The 23,151-nt window shown below is 54.2% G+C and overlaps 2 protein-coding genes and 1 long non-coding RNA gene across 5 annotated transcripts in view; all 3 read right to left on the bottom strand.

The window, feature by feature from the left end:
* Window positions 1–4,272: 4,272 nt before the first annotated feature.
* LOC144216335 (uncharacterized) lies at window positions 4,273–10,791 on the bottom strand. 3 transcript variants are annotated; one of them, XR_013330656.1, is made up of 5 exons: window positions 9,735–10,791; window positions 6,645–6,772; window positions 6,287–6,377; window positions 5,619–5,997; window positions 4,273–4,499 (listed from the first exon to the last, which is right to left on the bottom strand). It is a non-coding gene; the product is annotated as an uncharacterized LOC144216335 (long non-coding RNA). The 3 variants fall into 3 exon arrangements; XR_013330655.1 differs by lacking the exon at window positions 9,735–10,791 and having other exon boundaries at window positions 6,645–7,516; XR_013330654.1 differs by lacking the exons at window positions 6,287–6,377; window positions 6,645–6,772; window positions 9,735–10,791 and having other exon boundaries at window positions 5,619–6,280.
* Window positions 10,792–11,496: 705 nt separating this feature from the next.
* Window positions 11,497–13,024, bottom strand: CD320 (CD320 molecule; the record flags this gene model as incomplete). The annotated part of the gene is made up of 4 exons (XM_077745721.1): window positions 11,497–11,899; window positions 11,990–12,148; window positions 12,432–12,668; window positions 12,856–13,024. Coding segments are annotated over 4 exons (708 nt in total), but the record flags the coding sequence as incomplete, so codon positions are not given.
* Window positions 13,025–17,711: 4,687 nt separating this feature from the next.
* Window positions 17,712–23,151, bottom strand: part of NDUFA7 (NADH:ubiquinone oxidoreductase subunit A7) — a 7,494-nt gene continuing 2,054 nt past the window's right edge. Inside the window, exons 3-4 of the mRNA XM_077745674.1 lie at window positions 20,820–20,969; window positions 17,712–17,921 (exon numbers count right to left, since the gene is read on the bottom strand). Coding sequence (XP_077601800.1) covers window positions 17,831–17,921; window positions 20,820–20,969 — 241 coding nt within the window. The 3' untranslated portion in view covers window positions 17,712–17,830. The remainder of the gene's footprint in view (window positions 17,922–20,819; window positions 20,970–23,151) is intronic.

The raw sequence follows: 23,151 nt of genomic DNA, 5'->3' as shown, positions 1-23,151 counted from the left end.
TGTAAATTTCACCTCGGTTAAAAATAAAAACAGGCGAGACTGTGGACCAACATAGGAAAATTGACACCAACCTTTAATACTGTCCGTAGAANCGGGGGGGGGGGGGATTGTATCACGACCAAGGACGATTTGGCCCAGAAAGCAGAGAGGAGTTAAACGCAGAAAATCAGGCAGCTGACAACTTAGATCCGTCAGCTGACGGGCTGGTTTCTGACACAGACGCCTGGTTTTGCCAGGACGCCATGTGTGTGTTCCCTGAATTCAGACCTGGGAACCCTTGCAAATCTGCTAGAGCGTTAAAGAAAGAAAAAACCAGCTTAAGAAAAATATGAGCATAGGGGCGCCTGGGTGGCTCAGTCGTTTAAGCAGCTGGCTTCGGCTCAAGTCGTGATCTCACAGTTCTCGTGGGTTTGAGTCCCACATCCGGCTCTGTGCTGACAGCCCAGAGCCCGTTTCAGATTCTGTGTCTCCCTATCTCTCTGACCCTCCCCTGCTCATGCTCTGTCTCATGAAAATGAGTAAATATTTTAAACAATTTTTAAAGATAAACACAAGCATAATTTAAAAGACGTGTTATATTTCTTTTTTTAAAAATGTTTATTTATTTTTGAGAGACAGACAGAGTGTGAGCAGGAGAGGAGTATAGAGAGAGGGAAACCCAGAATCGGAAGCAGGCTCCAGGCTCTGAGCTGGCTGTCAGCACAGAGCCTGACGCGGGGCTCGAACCCACGAACCGCGAGATCATGACCTGAGCCGAAGTCGGACGCCCAACCGACTGTGCCACCCAGGCACCCGTGAATTTATTTTCTACACATATTAGAAATATAACAAGTCTTTTGGGGCACCTAGGTGGCTCAGTCGGTTGGGCGTCCGACTTCGGCTCAGGTCATGATCTCGCGGTTCGTGGGTTCGAGCCCCGCGTCAGGCTCTGTGCTGACAGCTCGGAGCCTGGAGCCTGCTTCTGATTCTGGGTTTCTCTCTTTCTCTGCCCTTCCCCCGTTCATGCTCTGTCTCTGTCTCAAAAAGAAACTATAAGGAAAAGAAAAGAAATTCGACTTTCAAACCAAAGCCCAGAAATTCTGACACCTGCTGTGTCATGGACACATCTTGAACACACAATGTGAGGAAAAGGACCCAGGCACAAAAAGGTAATACTATAGGATTCCACTTCTGTGAGGTCCCTAGAGAAGTCTAATTCAGAGACAGAAAGTAGATAGATGGTGGGAGCCAGGGGCTGCTGGGGGCAGGGAGAGTCAGTGTTTCACGGGGACAGTCTCCGTTTTGCAAGATGGAGAGTTCTGGAAGGGGACGGTGGGGAGGGTCGCACAAGGCGAATGCGCGTGTTGCCTCTGAACTGTGCACCTAAAAATGACTAGAACGGCAAACCCCACGTTATGTATCTTTTACAAGAAGAAAAACACAAAGGTGAGGGTCCCCGGATGGAACAGAGAGCAGGGAAGGGTGGCGGCCAAAGCAAACGCACGAACACCGGGAAGAGCTGCCGAATGAACCCAGACGAACACGTGGTGAAAAGGAACCTCGTGGCCGGATGGCAAAGGCAGAGAGCGCCACCTGCAGGCAGCTCGCGGTCGGCGCACCGAGGCCACTGCCATTTCCTCCATACGGTCACCATTCCCCCTCCCTCCTGGCAGAATATAACGCATCGCTGAGAAAATAGAAACCAGCCCGCAGTCATCACCCCCACCAACCTGCCCACCTGCACCCAGCCCCCACGCCAGCCCGGCCTCCCCTCTGCCGCCATGAGTAAACCGCGTGCCCCGAACCCAGGCAAAGCCAGGCAGCCACCAGCGCACTGGCCCATGTGGGGAGCCACCCGGCGCCCCCCCACCCCGATTATTCCCATCAGCACACAAATATGCCAATTCATCTTTCACCTTTTTTTCCCTTTTAATGGTTTGGATTGATCACTGAGATGAAATCCACGTAACGTAACATTAAACTTCACCGGCATATAGTACATTTAAAAGTAAACTTTGGTGGCATTTAGTACATCCACAAGGCTGTGCAGCCACCGTCTAATTCTGAAACAGATCCACGTGGCAAAGAAGCATATGAAAAGATGCTCCACATCGTCTGTCACCGGGAATTGGAAATTAAAACAAGATACCAGGGCGCCTGGGTGGGTGGCTCAGTCGGTTAAGCGACCGACTCCTGATTTCGGCTCAGTTCGTGATCTCACGGTTTGTGGGTCTGAGCAACGCGCTGGGCCCCTTGGGACGCCGTGCTGCTTGGGATTCTCTCTCTTCTTCTCTCTCTGCCCGTCTCCGGCTCACTCTGTCTCTCTCTCAAAAAAATGAATACACTTAACAACAAGATACCGCACAGCTATTAGAATGGCCAAAATCCGAACACTGACCTCACAGAGGGCTGGCGAGGACGCAGGGTTAAGAGGGACCCCATTCACTGCTGGTGGGAAGACAAAACGGTCCAGCCGCTCCGGAAGACGGTTTAGCAATTTCTGACAAAACTAAACATATCCTACGAAGCCATCTTACCATACAACCCAGCAATTGTGCTTCTTGGTATTTACCCAAAGGTATTGAAAACGTATGTGCACATAAAACCCTGCACTCAGGTGTTTTATAGCAGCTTTATCCATATTTGCAGAGAGTTGGAAGCAAACACAATGTCCGTCTGTAGGTGAAACGGACACATATACTGTACGACCTCCAGACAGTGGGGTATTAGCGCTAAAAAGACGTGAGCCATCACACCAGGAAACGACATGGAGGAACCTTAAATGCATATCACGAAGTGAAAGAAGCCAGTCTGCAAAGCCCATAGATCGTAGGATCCTAACTCTCCGATATTCTGGACAAGCTAAACTATGGAGGCAATAAAATGGCCAGAGTTGGGGGGAGGAGGGAGGGACAAATTAGCAGAGCACAGAGGGCTTTTCGGGCAGTGAAAATACCGTATATGATGTTATAATGGCGGACACGGTCATCGCCGTGATTGTTGGAACCCACAGGCTGTCCACCACCAGGGGTCAACCTTAAAGTAACTCACAGACTTGAAGCCATGGCGATATATCAACGCGGTTCCAGCAGTTGTAACAAATGTATCCCTCTGATGCGGACGTTGCTAACCTGGGCTGTGCTTATGCCTGGGTAGGAGGTAGGTGTACGGGAAGCCTCTGTGTGTTCCTCAGAATTTTCCTGTGAACCTACAATTGATTTAACAAATCGTCTTTAAAAACACTTAAACCCAGGCGCCTCCATCGGTTAAGTGTCAGACTCTTGGGGGGCGCCTGGGTGGCTTAGTCGGTTAAGCGTCCAACTTTCGCTTAGGTCATGATCTCGCGGTTCGTGGGTTCGAGCCCCGCGTCGGGCGCTGTGCTGACTGCCAGCTCAGAGCCTGGAGCCTGTTTCAGAGTCTGTGACTCCCTCTCTCTCTGACCCTCCCCTGCTCACGCTGTCTCTCTCTCTCCTAGAAATAAATTTAAAAAAACATTAAAAAAAAAGTGTCAGACTCTTGGTTTCGGCTCAGGTCATGATCTCCCAGTTTGCGAGCTTAAGCCCCACATCAGGCTCCATGCTGGCAGCAAGGAGCTCGCTGGGGATTCACCCTCTCAGCTCTCTCAAAATAAATAAACTTTTAAAAAAATAAGCACTTTTTTCTCACCCCCAAAATAAAACCCTGTACTCATGAAGCAGCTGATGGCCATTCCCTGCTTCCCCGCCCCCCGCCTGTCCCAGGAAACCATTAACCTGCCTTCTGTCTCTGTGGATTTACCTAATCTGTTACCAGACCAGCTTCGTAAAAACAAACCAAGAAAACAGAGTCCTAAAAGCCTAAAAAGAAGCCTTCAGTTAGATAAATCACGTGCTCAAAGAGGGATTTTCTTAACACAAGAAGGCACTTTAACCTGGTAGAGAAGCCCCCCTCTGCTCAGATCTCCCTAAGGTCCCACCTCGCTGCCCAGCTCGTGCCTCCCCTCCCCCCCCACAGACATCCTCTGACGTCAGCGCTTACCTCTGCCACCAACCCCTCCGCACTGNCCTCTGCCCCACCCCCACCCCCAGCACTGACCCCACACTTCCTGTGTCTGGAACACACTTCTGCCTCAGGGCCTTTGCACTCGCTATCTGCTCTTTTCAGATAGCTCCATGGACCAGCTATGCTCTGTCCTCCCCTCTACAACCAGAAACACTCCCCTCCCTTGGGTTTTTGTTTGTTTGCTTCTCTGTTGTCTATTGCTGTATCCCGAGCACCTAGACCCTGCCTAATGCACAAAACCTTCAACAAATGTCTCTTTACAACAGCTTTTGAGATATAATGTACATTTTGGCCTGCGAGGGTGACTGTAACAAAATACCCCCCACCTCGGGGCTTAAACACTTTTTTTCCTCATAGTTCTGGAGGCTGGAAGTCCAAGGTCAAGGCACCGGCAGGGCTGGTCCCCTCTGAAGCCTCTCTCCTTGGCTGGCAGATGGTTTGCGTCTGTGTACACAGTGCACCCTGTGTGTCCAAATTTCCTTTGCGTAGAAAAATATCAGACAGGGGCGCCTGGGGGGCTCAGTCGGTTAAGCTTCCCACCTTGGCTTAAGTCATGATCTCACAGTTCGTGAGCCTGAGCCGCACGTCAAGCTCTGTGCCGACAGCTCGGAGCCTGGAACTGCTTCAGATTCTGTGCCTCCCTCTTTCTTCCCCTCCCCCTACTTGCACGCACGCTTTCTCTCGCTCACTCGCTCGCGCTCTCTCAAAAATAAACATTAAAACAAATTTTAAAAAAGAAAAAAAAAGGACACCAGACAGATTGGATCAGGACCCAAATGGCTTCCCTAATCACCTCCTTAAAGGCCCCACTGCACTTTTAAAAATTAAAAATATGGGTGCTTTTAAAAATTAAAGATAGGGGCGCCTGGTTGGCTCAGTCAGTTAAGAATCTGACTTCAGGGGCGCCTGGGTGGCTCAGTCGGTTAAGCGTCCGACCTCAGCTCAGGTCATGATCTCACGGTTTGTGGGTTTGAGGCCTGCTTCAGGCTCTGTGCTGACTGCCAGCTCAGACCCTGGAGCCTGTTTCAGATTCTGTGTCTCGCTCTCTCTCTGACCCTCCCCTGCTCATGCTGTCTCTATTTCTCAGAAATAAATAAAACATTAAAATTTTTTTTAAAAAAAGAATCTGAGCTCAGGTCATGGTCTCGTGGTTTGTGAGTTCAAGCCTTGCATCGGGCTCTATACTAACAGCTCAGAGCCTGGATTCTGCTTTGGATTCTGTGTCTCCTTCTCTCTGCCCCTTTCCTGCTCACGCGGTCTCTCAAAAAAAAAAAAAAAAAATGAAGGTAATTGTAAAGGCCCTAACCCTAAATACAGTCATGTTTTGAGCTAGAGAGCATTAGGGCTTCATCAGGGGGGTTTGGAGGGGACACAACACAGCCCGTAACAATCCACATACCACAGACTTCACCCGCTGGAAATGTACAATTCGGTCATTTTCAGTACACGCGCAGATGTACGCAGCCACCACTACAGGGTACCACCCGCAGGGCATTCCAGCCCTCAAAGAGAAACCCCATATCCTCTACCTACTCCCCCCAGCCCGCTCCCTCCTCCAGCCCCCCGCAGCCACTATCTTCCGGACCCTACAGCTTTACCTACTCTGGACATCGCCTATGAACAGGATCCCACAATATCCGATTTTCTGCCTCTTTCACTCAGCACGGTATTTAAGGCTCCCCCGCGTTGTCACAGGTCAGGGCGTCCCTCCTCTGGCTGAACAACACCCCGCGGTGCGGACGCGCCCTGTTTATCATTTATCCGTTCATCCATTGAGGGACCTTGAGGCCGGGTGCCATTGTCTGGCCGGGAACATTCATCTACAACAAATGTGTTTTGAACAAACGAACTCCCATCGCGTAACCCAAAGAACTCCACCGAGGTGGAACTGTCACACGGTGGCGAGAACAGAAGAAAGATCCAGGAAGATCCCTTTTGTCCTTGGATGTGCTTTTCCTGAAGAATCGCCAATCAGTTCTGTGATACAAATGAACACAAGTGCTGCTTTGGAAGAAAGTGTACCTACACCCGGTGTTACCAGACCAGTTTTGTAAAAACAAACCAAGAAAACAGAGTCCTAAAAGCCAGAAGCCTTCAGATAAATCACGTCCTCAAAGAGGGATTTTCTTAACACAAGCAGGCACTTTAACCTGGTAGAGCAGCCCCGCTCTGCTCAGATCTCCAAAGGTCCCACCTCGCTGCCCAGCTCGCCCAGCTCGAGCCTCCCCTCCCCCCCCCACAGACATCCTCTGACGTCAGCGCTTACCTCTGCCACCAACCCCTCCGCACTGGCTCCATACTTCCTGTGTCTGGAACACACTTCTGCCTCAGGGCCTTTGCACTCGCTATCTGCTCTTCTGAGAATGTTCACCTAGTTAACTGCACAGTTCTTCTTCCTTCCTCCAGCTCCCTACTCAAATGCCTCTCTGTTCCAGCCTCTTTTGACCATCAAATATAAAGATAGTGACCCTTCTCCTCCCCCTTCCCCCCCCCAGTCCAGCATGCCTACCTCTTCTACTTGGGCTCTTAGTCCCCAGAACCTAGCACCATCTTGACATCATGTACTTGTTTAGTAGAGTTTGGTGGTTTATCACCTAGCCCCTCCCCCACCTCTACTCACTTACCTCCATGGCGTGGGCAGGGGCCAGGGGGAGGGGAGGAGAGGCTTGTCCTGTTCAAGGTTAGTCTCCAGCACCTATAATGCCCGCCACGCGGTCGGTGCTCACTGAATGTTTCTTCTCCACAAACTAGCCTACAAATGCAACGCGATCTCAGGTCAAGTCCCAGGTGGGTATTTCCCGAAATGCTAGAAACCCATGACAAGTTTCACGTGTTACTGGTTAGAGCATTATGAGCATGCTAAAGGCCACTGAATTGTCCTCTTTAAAATGATTAGCTCTCTGTTAAGTGAATTTCACTTCCATACAAAAGTGGTTCAGTGTAATAACCCTGCACACCTATTCGGATGGCTACAACTTAAAAGACTGTCCATATCAAACGATGACGAGAATGTGAAGGTCAAGAATATATACAATGCCAGGGAAGGGAAGGGAAGAGTCCACGCACTCTGGAAAACATCTTGGCCATTTCTTTAAAATTAAATAGGGGCGCCTGGGTGGCTCAGTAGGTTGAGCATCCAACTTCGGCTCAGACCATGATCTAACAGTTCAGGAGTTTGAGCCCCGTGTCAGGCTCTGTGCTGACAGCTCAGAGCCTGGCACCTGCTTTGGATTCTGTGTCTCCCTCTCTCTCTGCCCTTCCCCTGCTCACGGTCTCTCTCTCCTTCCCAATCTCCCGCTCAAAAATAAACATTAAACATTTTTTTCTTAACAATAAATAAATTCAGCGCGCCTGGGTGGCTCAGTCGGTTAAGCGTCAGACTTGGGCTCAGGTCATGATCTCACGGTTCATGGGTTTGAGCCCCGCGTCAGGCTCTGTGCTGACAGCTCAGAGCCTGGACCTGTTTCAGATTCTGTGTCTCCCTCTCTCTCTGACCCTCCCCTGCTCACGCTCTCTCTCAGAAATTTNGAGGGGCGCCTGGGTGGCTCAGTCGGTTAAGCGTCTGACTTCGGCTCAGGTCATGATCTCGCGGTTAGTGGGTTCCAGCCCGTCGTTGGGCTCTGTGCTGACAGCCAGCTCAGAGCCAGGAGCCTGTTTCAGATTCTGTATTTCCCTCTCTCTCTGACCCTCCCCTGTTCACGCTCTCTCTCAGAAATTTAAAAAAAAAAAAAAAAAAATTAAAATTAAATACACAGGGGCACCTGACTGGCTCAGTCGTAGAGCGTGCCACTCTTGATATCAGGGTTGGGAGTTCAAGCCCCACATCGGGCATGGAGCCCACTTTGAAAAATTATATTAAGTATATACCCACCATGTGATGCAACCATTCCACCTCTGGGTATTTACTCAAAAGATATAAAACAGCACATGAACAACCAATGTTCTTGACGGATGTATTTTTAACAATAAAAAACTGGAGGGGCGTCTGGGTGGCTCAGTCAGTTAACTGTCTGACTCTTGATTTTGGTTCAGGTCATGATCTCATGGTTTGTGAGATCGAGCTTCATGTCGGGCTCTGCACTACCTGAGCGGGGTCTGCTTGGGATCTTCTCTCTGCCCTTCCCCTGCTCATTTTCTCTCTCAAAATAAACATTAAAAAAATAAATAACTGGAAATGACCTAAATGTCCATCAACACACACTAAGTGGAGTGTGGGCTAGCCATATAGTGGAATAGGGCTTAGCAATAAAAAAAAAAAGAGTTAATTTTTAGCACATGCAACAATATGCACAGATCTTAAACGTGTCAGGTAAAAACTGACAGATAAAACAGGGCACCTACTATATGATTCTAGAAAGTTAATCTGTAGTGTCAGAAGCCAATCAATGGTTGCCTAGGTCATGGTGACGGGAGGGTGGGGTATTAAAAAAGCCACAAGGAAACTTTGGGGGAAGAACCTTGGCGGAAACTTTCCGGGGGAAATGAGATGTTCAGTGGAAGAAGCAAGACATCAAAGGCCACCTATGATGTGATTCCATCCCTATGAAATGTCTGGAACAGGCAAATCCACGGAAACAGAAAGTGGGTTAGTAAGCACCAGGGGCTGGAGGAGGGACATGGGGAACAGGGGTTAATGGAGACAGGGTTTCCTTTGAGGGGGGAATGAAAATGTTTTGGATCTAGGGGCACCTGGGTGGCTCAGTCAGTTAAGCATCTGCCTCTTGATTTCGGTTCAGGTCATGATCTCACGGTTCATGAATTCGAGCCCCACATTAGGCTCTGTGCTGACAGTGTAGAGCCTGCTTGGGATTCTCTCCCTTTCTGTCTGCCCCTCCTGTGCACGCGCGCACACACACACACACACACACACACACACACACTCTCTCTCTCTCTCTCTCTCTCAAAATAAATAAGAGAAAGAAAAAGTAAAAAGAAGAAAAAAGAAAAAAGAAAAGAAAGAGGGGTGCCTGGGTGGTTCAGTCAGTTCAGCACCCAACTCTTGGCTTCAGCTCAGATCGTGGTCTCACTGCTCGTGAGTTCAATCCCCATGTGGGGCTCCGTGCTGATGGTGCAGAGCCTGCTTGGGATTCGCTCTTTGCCCCTCCCCCGCTCATGCTCTCCCTCCCTCCCCCTCTCTCTCTCAAAATAANCTAGAAATAAATAAAAATATTTTAAAAAATAAATAAAATAAATAATAAACTTAAAAAAAAAAGAAAGAAAATGTCTTAGAACTAGACAGGGATGATGATTGTACAACATTGTTAATGTACCAAATGCCAGTAAACTGTACACTTTAAGACTGTTAATGGTTAATTTTACGTNTCTCTCTCTCTCTCACACACACACACACACACACACACACACACACACACACACACACTTTGAAACCTGGACCCTCCATGCAGGTTCCTGGCAGTGACTCACTGGGCTCGGCCACAGAACAGCAGCACGAGTCCTTCTCCCGCTCCAGGAACAAAGGAAGGTGAAACCCCAACAGGCTCACAGCAACAGGCGTCTGTACCTGTGACTGTCCCTGGGCGCGGATGACAAAGCCGTCCCTGAGAGTAGAGCTGCGGGCCCACAGAGTCCACTGTCTCAGGGAGCCCCCTTCCCCTGCCCCCCGCACCAGCTGGTCCGCAAGGTCGGCACCATCATCCGGGCCCCTCCCCATGTTCACAGCTGTGTGCATGGTCCCCGCGCACGCCTGGGCTGACCTGGGACTCCACAGATTCCAGAGAATGCCCCAGAAGAGATGCTGGCCTGGATCTCGGCCTGAGCCGGGAGGTCTGGTGCCTTTAGCTCTGCCCTTTGACGAGCCCTGAGTTGCCGGGAAAGAGATAAGGCCATTCTGCTCCAATGGCCACATGGAAAAGCCACATGGAGCGTGAGTGGCCCAGCTGGCCTGGCCATCCCAAGGGCCAGACAGGGCAGAGAAATTCTAGATGGTGAGGTCCAACCAGCCCATCCCGCAGAGGACGACAGCCGCCGCTCCTCATGGACCAGAGAGCTGCCAGCCATGAACAAGAATACAGTGGAGCGACGGAGCCCCCAAGCACAGGTGATTTGCTCCACTGATAGCTAAGAATCCACGTGACAACCCGTGGCACATGACAAGTGGCCTCATACCCCCTTACATGCCCCCTGACCCACTAAGGCTGACCACGCCTGAGCAAAAGGGAGAAAAACCTGAACCCAAGAAAATCCTACCCTCTGGTAGAACTCCTTCCGGCACCTGTAAGAAGCTCTCGGTTCTGCATCGGGCCACCTTGGCTCCGGTGGGCACCAAGCGAAGGCCCTGGACCCCAGGAGACGGCGGCCCCCATCGTAGCTGCAGCCCACCTCCCAGGCCTGCACTCCTGCTGCCCTCGGCACTGAGCGAGAACTCGGGCCCCCCGTACACGGCCCAACGCCCAGACTCCAACACCTACCTCAACCGCCTTCCCCCACTGGGAGGTGGGTGGAGTCCCAAAGCCCAACTTCACCACCCCTAGGAAGCCCTCCTGCTGCGCCTGCTCTCTGCCCCTACCCAGCATCTCATGGTCAGGGGCCAGCGCTCTGCCTGCCAGATGTGGGAGCCCCAAGACCGAGTGTGGGGTCCCGGGTGCTCTCCCAGCATGCTCTGCTGCAGGGTGTCCTGCGATCCTAAGCAGGGCCACAAGGGCTGGTCCACAGGCTGCAGATGGGGATGGTCTGTGGGGCTCATAGGGCACAGCACGGGCCCAGGAGGTCCCCGGTGTTGTTCTTAGCCTGGTGTCACCGACAACAGCCTGGGGCCTGTGCGACAGACAACGCCCACCCCCAGAGCCCCGCCAGTCCCAGGCCTGCTTACCCCGCCTCACCCACTCCTCCTTCCCACGGGAGCCACAACAAAGGTTCTTGCCCACATTCTCCTCTGGCTCCCTCGGCCTGACGGACACTGGGGCCTCCTTCCCGGTGTGGCCTCTGTGTGGCCCAGGGTGCCGCCTCCTTTTGGGAACAGTTAGTCTTTTCAAGGGCAGTCTCCTGTTCCACGGGCCTCACCGCACCTGCACAATAACGAGGCCTACGCTTCTGGGGCGCCTGGGTGGCTCAGAGGGTTAAGCGTCCCACCCTCGGTTCCGGCTCAGGTCACGATCTCACTGTTGTGAGTTCGAGCCCGGGAGCAGACTCTGCGCTGACTGTGCAGAGCCTGCTTGCGATTCTCTCTCTCTCTCTCTCTCTCTCTCTCCCTGCCCCTGCCCTGCTCATACACATTCCTACATTTTAAAACTGGGTGGAGCCCAGACCAACCCCTAGATGCCCAGCTTACATCTCGGAGGAGAGGAAAACGCTGTGATGGGTGGCGGTCCCCCAGGAGGCCCAGGGGCCATGCCCACGCCCCACTCTGGGTCCCAGGAAGCCGGAGGCAGAGCGGACAAGGGAGCGCCCAGGGCTGGGTCCCCAAGCCCCACCCACCACACAAGAGAGGCAGAGGGAGACAGAGGCCCAGAGGCAGCAGAGGATGGGAAGTAACTTTAATCACCACCCTCAGACAGAGGCAGGAGTGTGTCAGTTGGGGCCATCCCAGGAGCATCTCGGGGCCAGCCCTGAGTCCCCGCTGCAGCGTGTTCCCCAGGCCAGGCTTCCTGCGTCCAGGGCGAGAGTCCAGGTGCCCGTGGCCTCCAGGGCCACATGTGCAGGGGCTCAGGTCCACAGTGCTGCACGGCCAGAAGCGGCCCCACCAGGGGCCCCGGCGGTGTGTGGGCAGCAGCTGGTCCTCAGAGCAGTGAGGTCTTCCTGTCTGACGGCAGCAGGGACTCCTTCACGACCATGAGCAGCCCCAGGCGGGTCAGGCGCCCCCGGGCCCAGAGCCGGGACAACACGAACAGGAAGATAGCAGCCAGGCCTGCGCTCAGCACCACTGTGGGGGACAGACAGGAGTCCGTGACAGCCCTGTCCCCTCCCCCAGCCGTCCCTTGCCCCCAGGAGCGGGAGGGCCTGGTCATCTTACCGGCAGCGGCAATAACCCCACAAGCGCTTCGGTTTCCAGACTGGACTGAGTCCTGGTCCCCAACGGAGGTGGCTGTGGCATTCCCGAGTTCAGGGACAGTGACCAGGGTCACAGGGATCCCCGTCGCTGTGACATTCCCCTCCTGGGGTGTCTTAGTTCCTGCAACAAGTGCAGGCATTTCAATAGCTGGGGAGTTGGCGCTGAGGGCATGAGGGGCGGGGAAGGGTGAACCCGTGTCCCAAATGCCTGGGGGCAGCTTGGGGCTCATATCTTCCATCCCAGAGCGAGTGAGGTCAGTGGGCACCGTTGCCGCCACGGGGATGCAGGTGCAAGAAGATCCAAGGGCCGCTCCTCGAGCCTGGTCACCCACTGGAAGGGGTCACTCATCTAACGCCCAGGGCTCCCCACCCCCGCAGGCACACGGAGGTCCCATGACACACACCACAGCCAAGCTCGTCGCTGGAGGTGGGGCAGTCCGAATGGCCATCGCAGAGCCAGGTGCGCGGGATGCAGTCACCGCTCCCCACGCAGTGGAGCTCCCCCTCTGGGCAGGGCTGGTAACTGCAGTTGTGATGAGCGCTCTGGTTGATGCCATCGGGGCAGTCATCGACGCTGTCACAAGGGCAGGGGCTGCCAGTGGGTGGCAGGCACTGTCCGTCCTGGGCGCAAGGCTTGATGCCTGAGGTGCAGGGTCGATCAGATCCCACACACCACCGGCCCCCTGCGAGCCCCTCCTCCCAAGGCCCCACTAAGCCCACCTCCCAGGAAACCCACTTCTGCCCACGCTGGCCCCGCCCCTCCCCAAAGCACCTCCCCTCCCTGCGGCCCCGCCTCCTCACGCCCCGCCCAGGAGCGAGGCTACTCACTGCACTCCTCCTCATCGCTGCCATCTGGGCAGTCCTTGTCGCCATCGCAGCGCAGAGGGAGGGGCAGGCAGAAGCCACTGGTGCGGCACTGGAAGTTGGTGGGCGGGCACGAGCCTGCAGGACGCACACCAGTGAGGTCTGGGAGGTCTTGGCCTCCGCCAGGGGCACAGCGTTACAGACTGACCGCCAGGAGACCGGCCAGGTCCCAGGGCGCTGGAATGCCCTTGGTGGCCAGCGTTTGCTGAGGACCCACCACGTGTGAGGCGTGGCGCTGAGCAGTTCACAGGGCAGGTCCTACTGTCCCCCCACCCCTCACCCCATGCTGGGAAGACACCCAGGAGAGATAAGGACCCAGGCTGCCGGGCTGGTGGCAGTGTTGAGGTCTGAGCCCAGGTCTCACTGATCCCTGGCTAAACAGACTAGGGTAGGGTCCATCTCTGAACCTGCCCACGGTCAGGGTCAGCAGGGTGCGCTATATCCCACCTACTTAGCAAAGGGGAAACTGAGGCCCTGGGCAGAGGACCTGCTTCACCACCAAAGCCTATCCACTCACCTCCGAAATTCCAACCCGATCCAACCACTTTCCCCATCTGGAATGTGCCACCTCCTAGACAGGCCCCACCCCCACCGGGACACTGGAGACGTCACAGGATCCCATCATTCAGTCACCCACCCTTGCCTCCCCTCTGCTCAAAACTGTGCCCTGGTCCCCTGACCCTCTCACACCAAATCCCTATTTTTCCCATGTGGCTCCAATGCCTGGCCCAGCCCCAAATGCTTTCTGGACCTCACCTCCTCCCTCATGCTTCCTCCTCAACCAGCACCCTCTGCCCCAGCCTTCTCGCTGTTCTGCAAGAGGCCTGGCTCATTTCCGCCTCCGGGCCTTTGCCCGTGCTGTTCCTTGGGCTGATGCACCCTTTCCTGCACCCACTGTACAACTGGTGACTCCCCCTCAGCCTTCAGGTCTCAGCTGCTTTCCTGGGAGGAGTTTTCCTGCGACTCGCAGATGCCTGAAGCTCTACCTTCCAGTTAGAACAACGGTCCTCAAACTGGTACCCACGCGGCTGGCAAGGACACTCAGTGGAGATCGGGGCCAGGACCTAGTGACTGCAGGGCCAGGGCGGTGCCTGACAATAAGCGGAAACAGGTCACACAAGGGTCCAGGCTGAGTCCAGATGAGATCTGAGCCTTCCTGCACCCCAGGCAGTGAGGCTGAGCTGGAGGGGCACGGAAGGGCCTGGAGCCGGGGCCAGCAGGAGGGAGTCTGAGTGACAGAGGAAGGCAATGGCCTGTAAGGCTCCCCTCCCAGGTGCAGTTGGGCAGGTGACAAATACCTGGCTTGGACCCAGCCTGGTCCCACCCCATTCGATCCTGGTCTTCTTGCCACTCCTACCTTTACTCAGGGGCCTGAGCGTCCAAACAGCCAAACCCTGCTCCCCACAGCCAGTCCCTCCACAGGCCTCCAGGCCCAAAGGTACCTGTGGCCCACGCAGTCCCTAAGCTCGGTGAAGCCGGGAAGGGCTGTGGCCGACCTGGAGCCGGCACCCTTCCCTGCGCGCCAGGGTCTCCCGGCCTAGGCGCTCCCGGCCCTGCCAACCCCCGACCTCCCTCCCACGAGTGTCTCGCCTTCCTGGAAAGCGGGAGGCAGAGCACAGCAGACTAGACCTTGCGGGGTCACACAGGGGTGACCAGTGACTCAGTTTCCTCCCCTGTAAAAGGAGCTTGCTAGGAGTCCCCACCTCAGTGTCCTAAGGAGAGAAAACCATTTGTGGAGTTTGGAACTTGGTCAAGGTGAGTCCTGCCTCCTTAAAGGAACCAGGAACATTTAGCCTGTAAAGGCAGGGGACTCAGCGGTGAGGTTGGGGGTGGGGGTGGGGGGACCAGGTAAGGCAAGAACTCAGGAAGGAAGGGGTTCCGTGTGTGACCCTGAGCTCAGAGCTGAACGCCAGGCCCACGTGTGCCTACAGAAAGGTCCCTCCCGCTGAGCTGATTCTAGGAACCTCAGAGAGGGCCACCAAGATCACCTGGGCCCAGGCGCATGTTTCCAAGGGCCTGGGGGTCACAGGGAGGGAGGAAAACCTTTCGTTCCGCAAGGCCAGAGGAGAAAGGTTCAGAGATGGGGAGGGCGGAGGGTGGTTTCCCAGGAAACGCAGCCACATGGCCTCAGGGTCTGGCGAGAATTTAGGAGGCGCAGCTGCTCCCAGAGGCGCCAGGTGACCGGCCACGCACGGTTAGAGGTCGGACAACCCGAGCCTGCAACAAGCCTTCCTGCCCACGCTGGGCTAAAGGTCGGCTTGGACGTGACAAAGGGCTCCGACAAAGCAGAGCAGGAGTGCGGTGTGGGCAGGGTAGAAGCAGAGTGGTTAGAGGCAGGGGGACCACCTGGGGGAGGGTCCCTCGCTGGGGACGGCTCGCTCTCCAAGGCCAGGCTCCCGGCACGCTCGAGTCCCGAGCCACGTGCCNCGGCGCACGCGCGCAGCGCCCGGGGGCGGGGCCCACACACCTCCCCCGGCGCCCGCTGCTACGGGTACCGTAAATGTCCGAATATGGGGGAACCCCACGGTTTGAGGCTCTAACCCACTTTTGACACTGACAAGGTATATCGAAAGGTGTTGGGTCCATTCTAAGTTAGAAGCTAATGGGGATGTAAACGAACTTGTCGGTGTCCGCTCACAAAATTAAATGCTTCGCATGCATCCTACAGCAAATGTTACTAATTATCGTATTTAATATGGCAGCCCCTTCCTCCTGCTTCTCTTACTTATCCTAGTTTAGGGTCTGATGACTACTAGAAGGTCAGCTGCAGGACTGGAGAGCTGCGTTGCTCACTGTATCCTCCCCCACTGTATCCTAGAACAGTGTCTGCCACAACAGTAGGCTCTTAAAGATCCGTGAATAAATGAATAAATCGCCTGGCTTCTATCATGGGTCCTGTCTTTGCACCTGGATGTGCCCGTAAAGGCAGGGACTCCGCGGTGAGGCGGGGGACCAGGTAAGGAGAGAACTCGGGAAGGAATAGGTTAAGTGTGTGAACCTGAGCTCACAGCTGAAAGGCAGGGTCACCTGTGCCTACAGGGAGCTTCCCTCCAGCTGAGTGGACTCTGGGAACCTCAGAAAGGGCCACCAAGATCACTCAGGCCAGCCGCGTGTGCTCACTCACGCCCGCCGCTTCATTCAGTCTTCATAGGCCACCTCCCCCAAAAGTGGGTATTACTCTTCCGGAACAAGATCCCCAAAGGCGGCCCGTGGTCTTTCTCGTCACGCTCACCCCTAGGCACAGAAAATACAAACCTTCCGCAGGCGTTCTAACCAATCATCTGCTGTGTTGTCTTGAAAATAAATATTTTATCTACAGCTCTGCCTTCAGAAGAAGCAATGCGTCAGACTGCCCGCAGAACCTCGACGTTGACAAGGGGTGCAAGTATTCACCCACCCCCCCAAGTTTCCCATGAAGCAACACTAAAGCATCCAGATTTTCCCACATGGGGCAGTTTTCAGGTTCTTGGCATGATTCAGTATTTGAAAATGTTGGAGGTTATGGCTGCTTTTGGAGTGTGTAACATATGCTGGTGGGTTTTGTTGTCACTGTTTCTTAAACTCCCAGATTCCCCAGGGTTGAGTCATGGCCTCCTGGTGAGAGGGCTCTGGGGTGCAGGGATAAAAGTGAGGAAGCCACCCATTTGTAGCAGCTGGCACGGACTCCCTCAGGTTCAAGTCAGAGCTCAGTGCACCCGAGCAAGTTCCTGGCCCTTCCATTCCTGCTGCACTGTCCGGGGGGCATGGCAACGGGCGCTGACCTCACAAGACAGCTCTGGGAAGGAACTGAGATCACAGATAGCATTCACAGCAGCACCTGACCCGCAGGAAAGTGACGTGTCCGACCTCTTTCCCACCCCCAGTCCCCTACCAAATTTCGAGTCTGTGTCCTGAAACTATCCAGAAGCCTGCCTCTGTGGAAGCCCTCAGGACACCCTGCCCGGCCTTCCTCTCCTTCCTGATATTCTTCCTGAATCTGATTCACCCTTTGCTCCAGTTAGAATCCCACCTCCTCCAGAAAGCCTTCCCTGGGGGCTTCGGCCCTCAGTTTTCTGCCCTTGAGCTCTTAGCATTTGTATGGCCCACTCTGGGGCTCCCTACACACCTCCTGCCTAGAACCCTTATCCTTCCCTGCTTGCTCTGTGCTTCCGGACAACACGGCCATCTCACACCCTGAACTTACCCTACAGAAGGGTTGTATGGCTCTTCCACAGGGCGGTTGAACTTGGGCTTTCTTTTCTGGCTTTCACTCAACTGCTCAATCCTCTTAGGACCAGCCCTCCTTCCTTCCCTAGGCAGACTCGCCTCCCTCCCCAGGGCCTGTGCAGAAAAGTTTCTGGCTCAGTGGGGCCTTTCCTCACCCAGGGCAGGCAAGCCTTCCGTGTGAGTGGCCCTGCTGTTCTCGGCCAGCCCAGGAGCTGCGGGGCAGTCAAGGTCAGACAGGGGCTGCGGTGGAAGGGTACCGGCCCAAGGCCACATGAGCCACAGCTGCGGGAGCTCTCGACGGACCTAGTGGAGAGTCTGTGCTCAGCCTCGATGGCCCCCAGTCAGGGACCCCCAAACACATAGAGGTCCTGGAACCGACCCCACTGCTCTCTAGGTTAGCCAGGCCCTCGGAGAAGGGACAGTGCCAACTCTAGACGCCCTGTCCCTGGAGCCCACGTCATCTGACTCTGTGCCCGGCGACAGCACGTCACCCTGAAGCTCAAGAGCCCCCATCCCGCCCCTGCTCCTGGAGTGCTGACAGTTAAGAGATTCAGCACCGGCTTCACTGGGAGCTCCATGTAAGCCGCGTGCAGCTTTGAAAGGAAACACAGAGGTGACGCTGGAGAGCAGGGTGTATTCATCATAAATTAGGTTCCGGTCTCCCCGGAGGGAATACAAGGAGGGGAAGCACTCAGGTGGCCCTGAGGGCCCGGCCAGGTGGCCCAGGGTGCAGTCACAGGTAAGGCTGATCCGTGGACAGCTCCCACCTCTTTATGGGAGGAGCCGGCGACACGGCCTTCTTCTCGGTGGCAGCGGCGGCCGAGCTGGAGAGGAAGACGGACTTTGGTTAGTTAGCGCCAGGTGTCCGGAGCCGCATGCGCAGATTTGAGGAAGCGCACACCGCGCCCAGCAGGAACACGCCTGCTGAGACTGGGGGTCTGAGGCCAGAGAAAGGGTGCTCCACAGGCCCAAACACCCTCACTGGGGTCCCCACAGGGTCAGCCAGTCCCCGTCCTGCCCAAGCCCCATGTGAACGCCCCACCGGCCTGCCCCGGCTCCCAGCCCAAAGCCAGCTGTGAACAGCTGGGCTCCTTCTCCAGCACACCTGNAGGTGGACGAGCACCCTGTTCCAAACAGGATACTGGCAAAGAGGACAAGCCCACCGCTCTCTCCTCCCTCAGGCGCTGAGCACCTGCTCCCGGGCAGGTGCTGAAGGTACCCCAGCGCGGCGCTCAGACCAGGCCCTGGCCTCAGTCTAATGGGGCGGAGGGTCAGGTGCAATTAAAAAAATACACCGCCGGACCCGGAGTGGGCCCTAAGGAGGCACTGTGGCAGCAAATCCAAGGCAAGCGCCGCCCGGCCCAGCCAAGCCCCTGGTGCCCAGGACTGCAGAGGCCTGCGCACACCGCGGGCAGAGAGAGGAGGCGGAGGAGGCCCTCGCGGGCAGCGCCGGGGAGCCGGGGTTCCTGGGCTGCCCAGCCTCCCAGGAGCCTGAAGGGGGTGAAGGGGCAGAATCAGGCTCCCTAGGAGATGGAGACATTCCAGGGGCGGGTGAGGGAGCTTGGGGGGGGCGGGGCAGGGTGGACTCCCACAGCCTGGCGCTGGGCACTGGTGAGTCAGGAGATATTAAGGACCATGACACGGCTGGTTCACGGAGTTCTAACGATACCCCAGGCCCATCCCGGCCTCACCGCCTGACGGATGGGTCGTACTGCAAGCCCACCATCCCCATTTTCCAGATGAAGAGACGGAGGCTCCAGAAGGCTGAGGGACTGGCTGCAGACCACATAGTGAATTGGCTGTAGAGACCAAACACCACGGAGGGTCTGGGCAAAATGGGTTGGAATCCTGCTTCTGCTACCCACTGGCTGTGTAACCCAAGCAGCTCAACTGGCCTCTCTGTGCCTCAATTTTCTCTTCTGTAACAGGGCCCATTACTGCCTAACCCATGCTTCGTAGGCAGGCATGGCACTGACTCCATTCTAAAACCTTACAAATATTAATTATGAGACTCCTCATAACAACGCTGCTATAAATTGGATGTTTTGTCTCTCCTAAATGCATATATTGAAGTCCCAGCCTTCAGTGTGATGGCATCTGGAGGTAGAGCACTTGAGAGGTGATTAGGTCATAAGGGAGGAGCTCTTAGGAATGGCGTTAGTGCCCTTATAAGAGACCCCAGACACCCATTACCCCTTCGACCATGTGAGGAAATAGCAAGAAAACACCATCTATGAGGCAGGAAGAATACACCCGCCAGATATGGAGTCTACCAGCACCACGATCTTGGACTTCCCTGCCTCCAGAACTATGAGAAATAGAAGTTTCTGTTGTTTATAAGCCACCCCAGTCTATGATATTGTCATAGCTGCCTGAATGGACTAAAATAAGTTCCCTACAATAGATATTATTGTCCCACTCATTTAAGAGAAGGCGTCTGAGGCCAGGGACAAAACTGAGTTTTAAGGAGCCTGAGGGGTGCCTGGGTGGCTCAGTTGGTTGGGCATCTGACTTCAGCTCAGGTCAAGATCTCGCGGTTCGTGAGTTCAAGCCCCGTGTTGGGCTCTGTGCTGATAGCTGAGAGCTTGGAGCCTGCTTCTGATTGTGTCTCCGTCTCTCTCTGCTCCTCCCCTGCTCACGCTCTGTGTCTCTCAAAAATGAATAAACGTTAAAAAATTTTAAAAAGGGGGGGCCTCAAATTTACATAATTCTTTAAAAAAAAAGGACAAAGAAAATGGGGTGTGTGCACACATATATACACATAGGTACATACGCACATGTAGACAGAGCTGAATACTCTTGAGCCAGAGAAATGAAAGTCCCCATTTGCAACAGTATGGACGGACCCTGAGGGTACTATGCTAAGTGAGATATGTCAGGGAAAGACCAATTCTACAGGATGTCACTTATGTGTGGAATCTAAAAACAAAACAGAAAACTAAACTCACAGATAAAAAGAACAGATTAGATGGGGCACCTGCGGGGCTCAGTCGGTTAAGTGTCTGACTTTGGCTCAGGTCATGATCTCATGGTTTGTGAGTTCGAGCCTCGCGTCGGGCTCTGTGCTGACAGCTCAGAGCCTGGAGCCTGCTTCAGATTCTCTCTCCCCGACTCTGCCCCTCCCCTGCTCATGCTCTGTCTCTCAATAATAAATAAAAACGTTTAAGAAAAAAAAGAACAGACTGGTTGTTACCAGAGATAGGGGGCGGGGGGACGAAATGGGTAAGGGGGTCAAAAAGGTACAAAGTTCCCATCAAGTCCTGGGGATGTGATGTGCCGCACAGTGACTGTAGTTAACACTAGACTGCGTATTTGAAAGCTGCTAAGAGAGTGGATCTTAAAAGTTCTCATCGAAAGGGAAAACGTGTAACCATGTGACCACTCCAAATGTATACAAACAGCAAGTCCCTGTGGTTCACCTCACGCTGATGTCAATTACGCCTCAATTAAAAAAAAAAAAAAAAAGAAAAAACCCACCCAATTACTAAAGCAACACCCGGGCTTCTCCCAGAGCCCTGAAGGGCCCCTGGGGCTTCATTCATGTGCTTTGCGGAATGGCCCCAAACCCTCCCCTGGGTTGGGTGGGGACACCGGGCTCTCCTGTGAAAAGCCCCAGCAGCACAGCTCTCGACTCTGGTGAGGCTCCACACACAGGCACCCGGAGAAGCACACGCACAAGAACAAGAGGAAGGGCTGCTTTCTGGAAGGCGGTGCCTCCTCACCTCTCGGCAGGCTTGCCCGACGCCAGAACCTTCTGCGAAGACATGATGACTGAGGGCGGCACAGCTTCCCGGCGGCCGTCGCGAGTGCAGTAGTAGTTGCTGGAGAGCTTGTGGCTGGGGCCCACAGGGAGCCGGGGAGGGGGCTGAGTTCTGAGGGAAAAGAACATCAACACTGAAGCTAGAACGTCACTCTTACGGCCCAGCGAGGCTGGCATGGGCCTGTCACCTCAGGATTCCCGTGCCCCACGGTGGTGGATGTATGGCTTGGGAGGATCCAAGGCCCTGGGGCAGGGAGCAACCTCTGCTCTGGATAGGAAGGTGCTGGAAGGCAAGGCCAGGTATGCCCCAAACATGACCAAACTGGAGGACCTTTTCTGAGGCTTCCCAGGGAAGGGGCCGGCCCAGACTGTACACCCAGACGTCTTCCCACCCCACCATGGCCCAGAGCTTGCATCTGGCCTCACTCGCACCTGCAGGTGCTCAGGAAATGAAGGGACCAGGGTCTGAGGCTCTGACCACCTCGCATCCAGTGGCCTTAGTGCATAAATGCTTGGGCAATAGCCCCAGGCTTAGCTTCTTCTGAGGGTCTTTGTCCCAAAAGCCAGACTACAGAACGCCTGGGTTTCCAGTTATCTCAGGAATTCTCTGGAAAACCCTGCTGGGATCAAGGCTTATTGCTCAAAGAGCACCTTGTCCTCTGAGGTCTCTGAGTTTCCTGCCACCTCCTGGTGGCCACAGCCACAGCCAAAGCTGGAGTGGGGGGCGGCAGTGGGTGAGTGAATACAGCTCTGTCCTGGGCTGGGCTAAAACCTGCGGTGAATTTCCAAAGGAGCCAGATGCCTGAAAAGGAAATGCTAACCTCAAAACAAAAAAGAAGCTTCCCTGGGAAACACAGCAGACAGGAAAGGCAGATAAGATAGGAGAGATCATAAAATCATTGCGTTTCATTCAACCATGTTTTAAAATTGTTTGTTGTTTTGCCAGAAGTTTTTCTTTTTTTTTTTTTTACTTTTTAAAAATTTACTATTTTGAGAGAAAGAGGGAGAGAGGGAAAGCAAGTAAAGCAGAGGGAGAGAGAGGGAGAGAGAGAAACCCAAGCAAGCTCTACGCTGTCAGTACAGAGCCTAACTTGGGGCCTGATCTCATGAAGAGTGACATCATGACCCGAGCCAAAATCGAGTTAGACGCTTAATGGACTGAGCCACACAGGCACTCCAGGACTTAAGATTTTCTCAAAACAAGTGATGACCATGGTGTAAAAAAATGAGAGGGGCACGTGCCTGGGATTCTCTCTCTCCCTGTCTCTGCCCCTCACCTGTTCAAGCACACGCACACGCGCTCTCTCTCTCTCAAAAAAAGTAAACACTAAAAAAATTTTTAATGAGAAATATGAAGAAAAATAAAGTTTAAAAATTTAGTATTAGGGGCGCCTGGATAGCTTGGTCGGTTAAGCGCCGACTTTCGCTTAGGTCATAATCTCGCAGTTCATGGGTTTGAGCCCCGTGTCGGGCTCTGTGCTCACTGCCAGCTCAGAGCCTGGAGCCTGTTTCAGAGTCTGTGACTCCCTCTCTCTCTGACCCTCCCCTGCTCACACTGTCTCTCTCTCTCTCCTAGAAATAAATAAAAACATTTAAAAAAATTAAAAAAAAAGTAATATTAAAAGCTATATCCTGGGGTGCCTGGCTGGCTGTTGGTAGAGGCCAGAACATGTGACTTTTGATCTCACGGTTATGAGTTCGAGCCCCATGCTGAGTGTAGAGACTACTTAAAAATTAAAAAAGTAAAAAAATTAAAAAGCAACATCCTGTTAGAATTGGCTTAACCCCTGGAGTCCAGACGGCCCCCTATGCGTGTGGCCATGGCTCTCCACCTCCTAGCAGAAAGGGAAGAACCAGTGCCCAATGGAAAGACCCATAGGAACCACTAGGGGGCGCCATTATCCTAAGGAAGTTGGAAATTTTTTTTTTTAACTGTTTCCTCGACTTGCTCACCTATGACCCTAGACAGAACAGCAATTTAAAACTTCCAATAGTTATGGAGGCACCTGGGTGGCTCTGTCGGTTAAGCATCTGACTTCGGCTCAGGTCATGATCTCACGGTTCGTGGGTTCAAGCCCTGTGTCAGGCTCTGTGCTGACAGCTAGCTCAGAGCCTGGAGCCTGTTTCAGATTCTGTCTCCCTCTCTCTCTGACCCTCCCTTGCTCACACTGTCTCTCTCTCTCTCAGAAATAAATAGGGGTGCCTGGGTGGCTTAGTTGGTTAAGCGTCCGACTTTCGCTTAGGTCATGATCTCACAGTTCGTGGGTTCGAGCCCCGCGTCAGGCTCTGTGCTG

This window comes from Crocuta crocuta, unplaced genomic scaffold (assembly GCF_008692635.1).
Source record: "Crocuta crocuta isolate KB4526 unplaced genomic scaffold, BGI_CrCroc_1.0 scaffold650, whole genome shotgun sequence".
In the NCBI taxonomy this organism is placed as follows: domain Eukaryota; kingdom Metazoa; phylum Chordata; class Mammalia; order Carnivora; family Hyaenidae; genus Crocuta; species Crocuta crocuta.
Note: the sequence above shows the minus strand (reverse complement) of the source record. Positions and strands in the feature narration are given on the sequence as shown.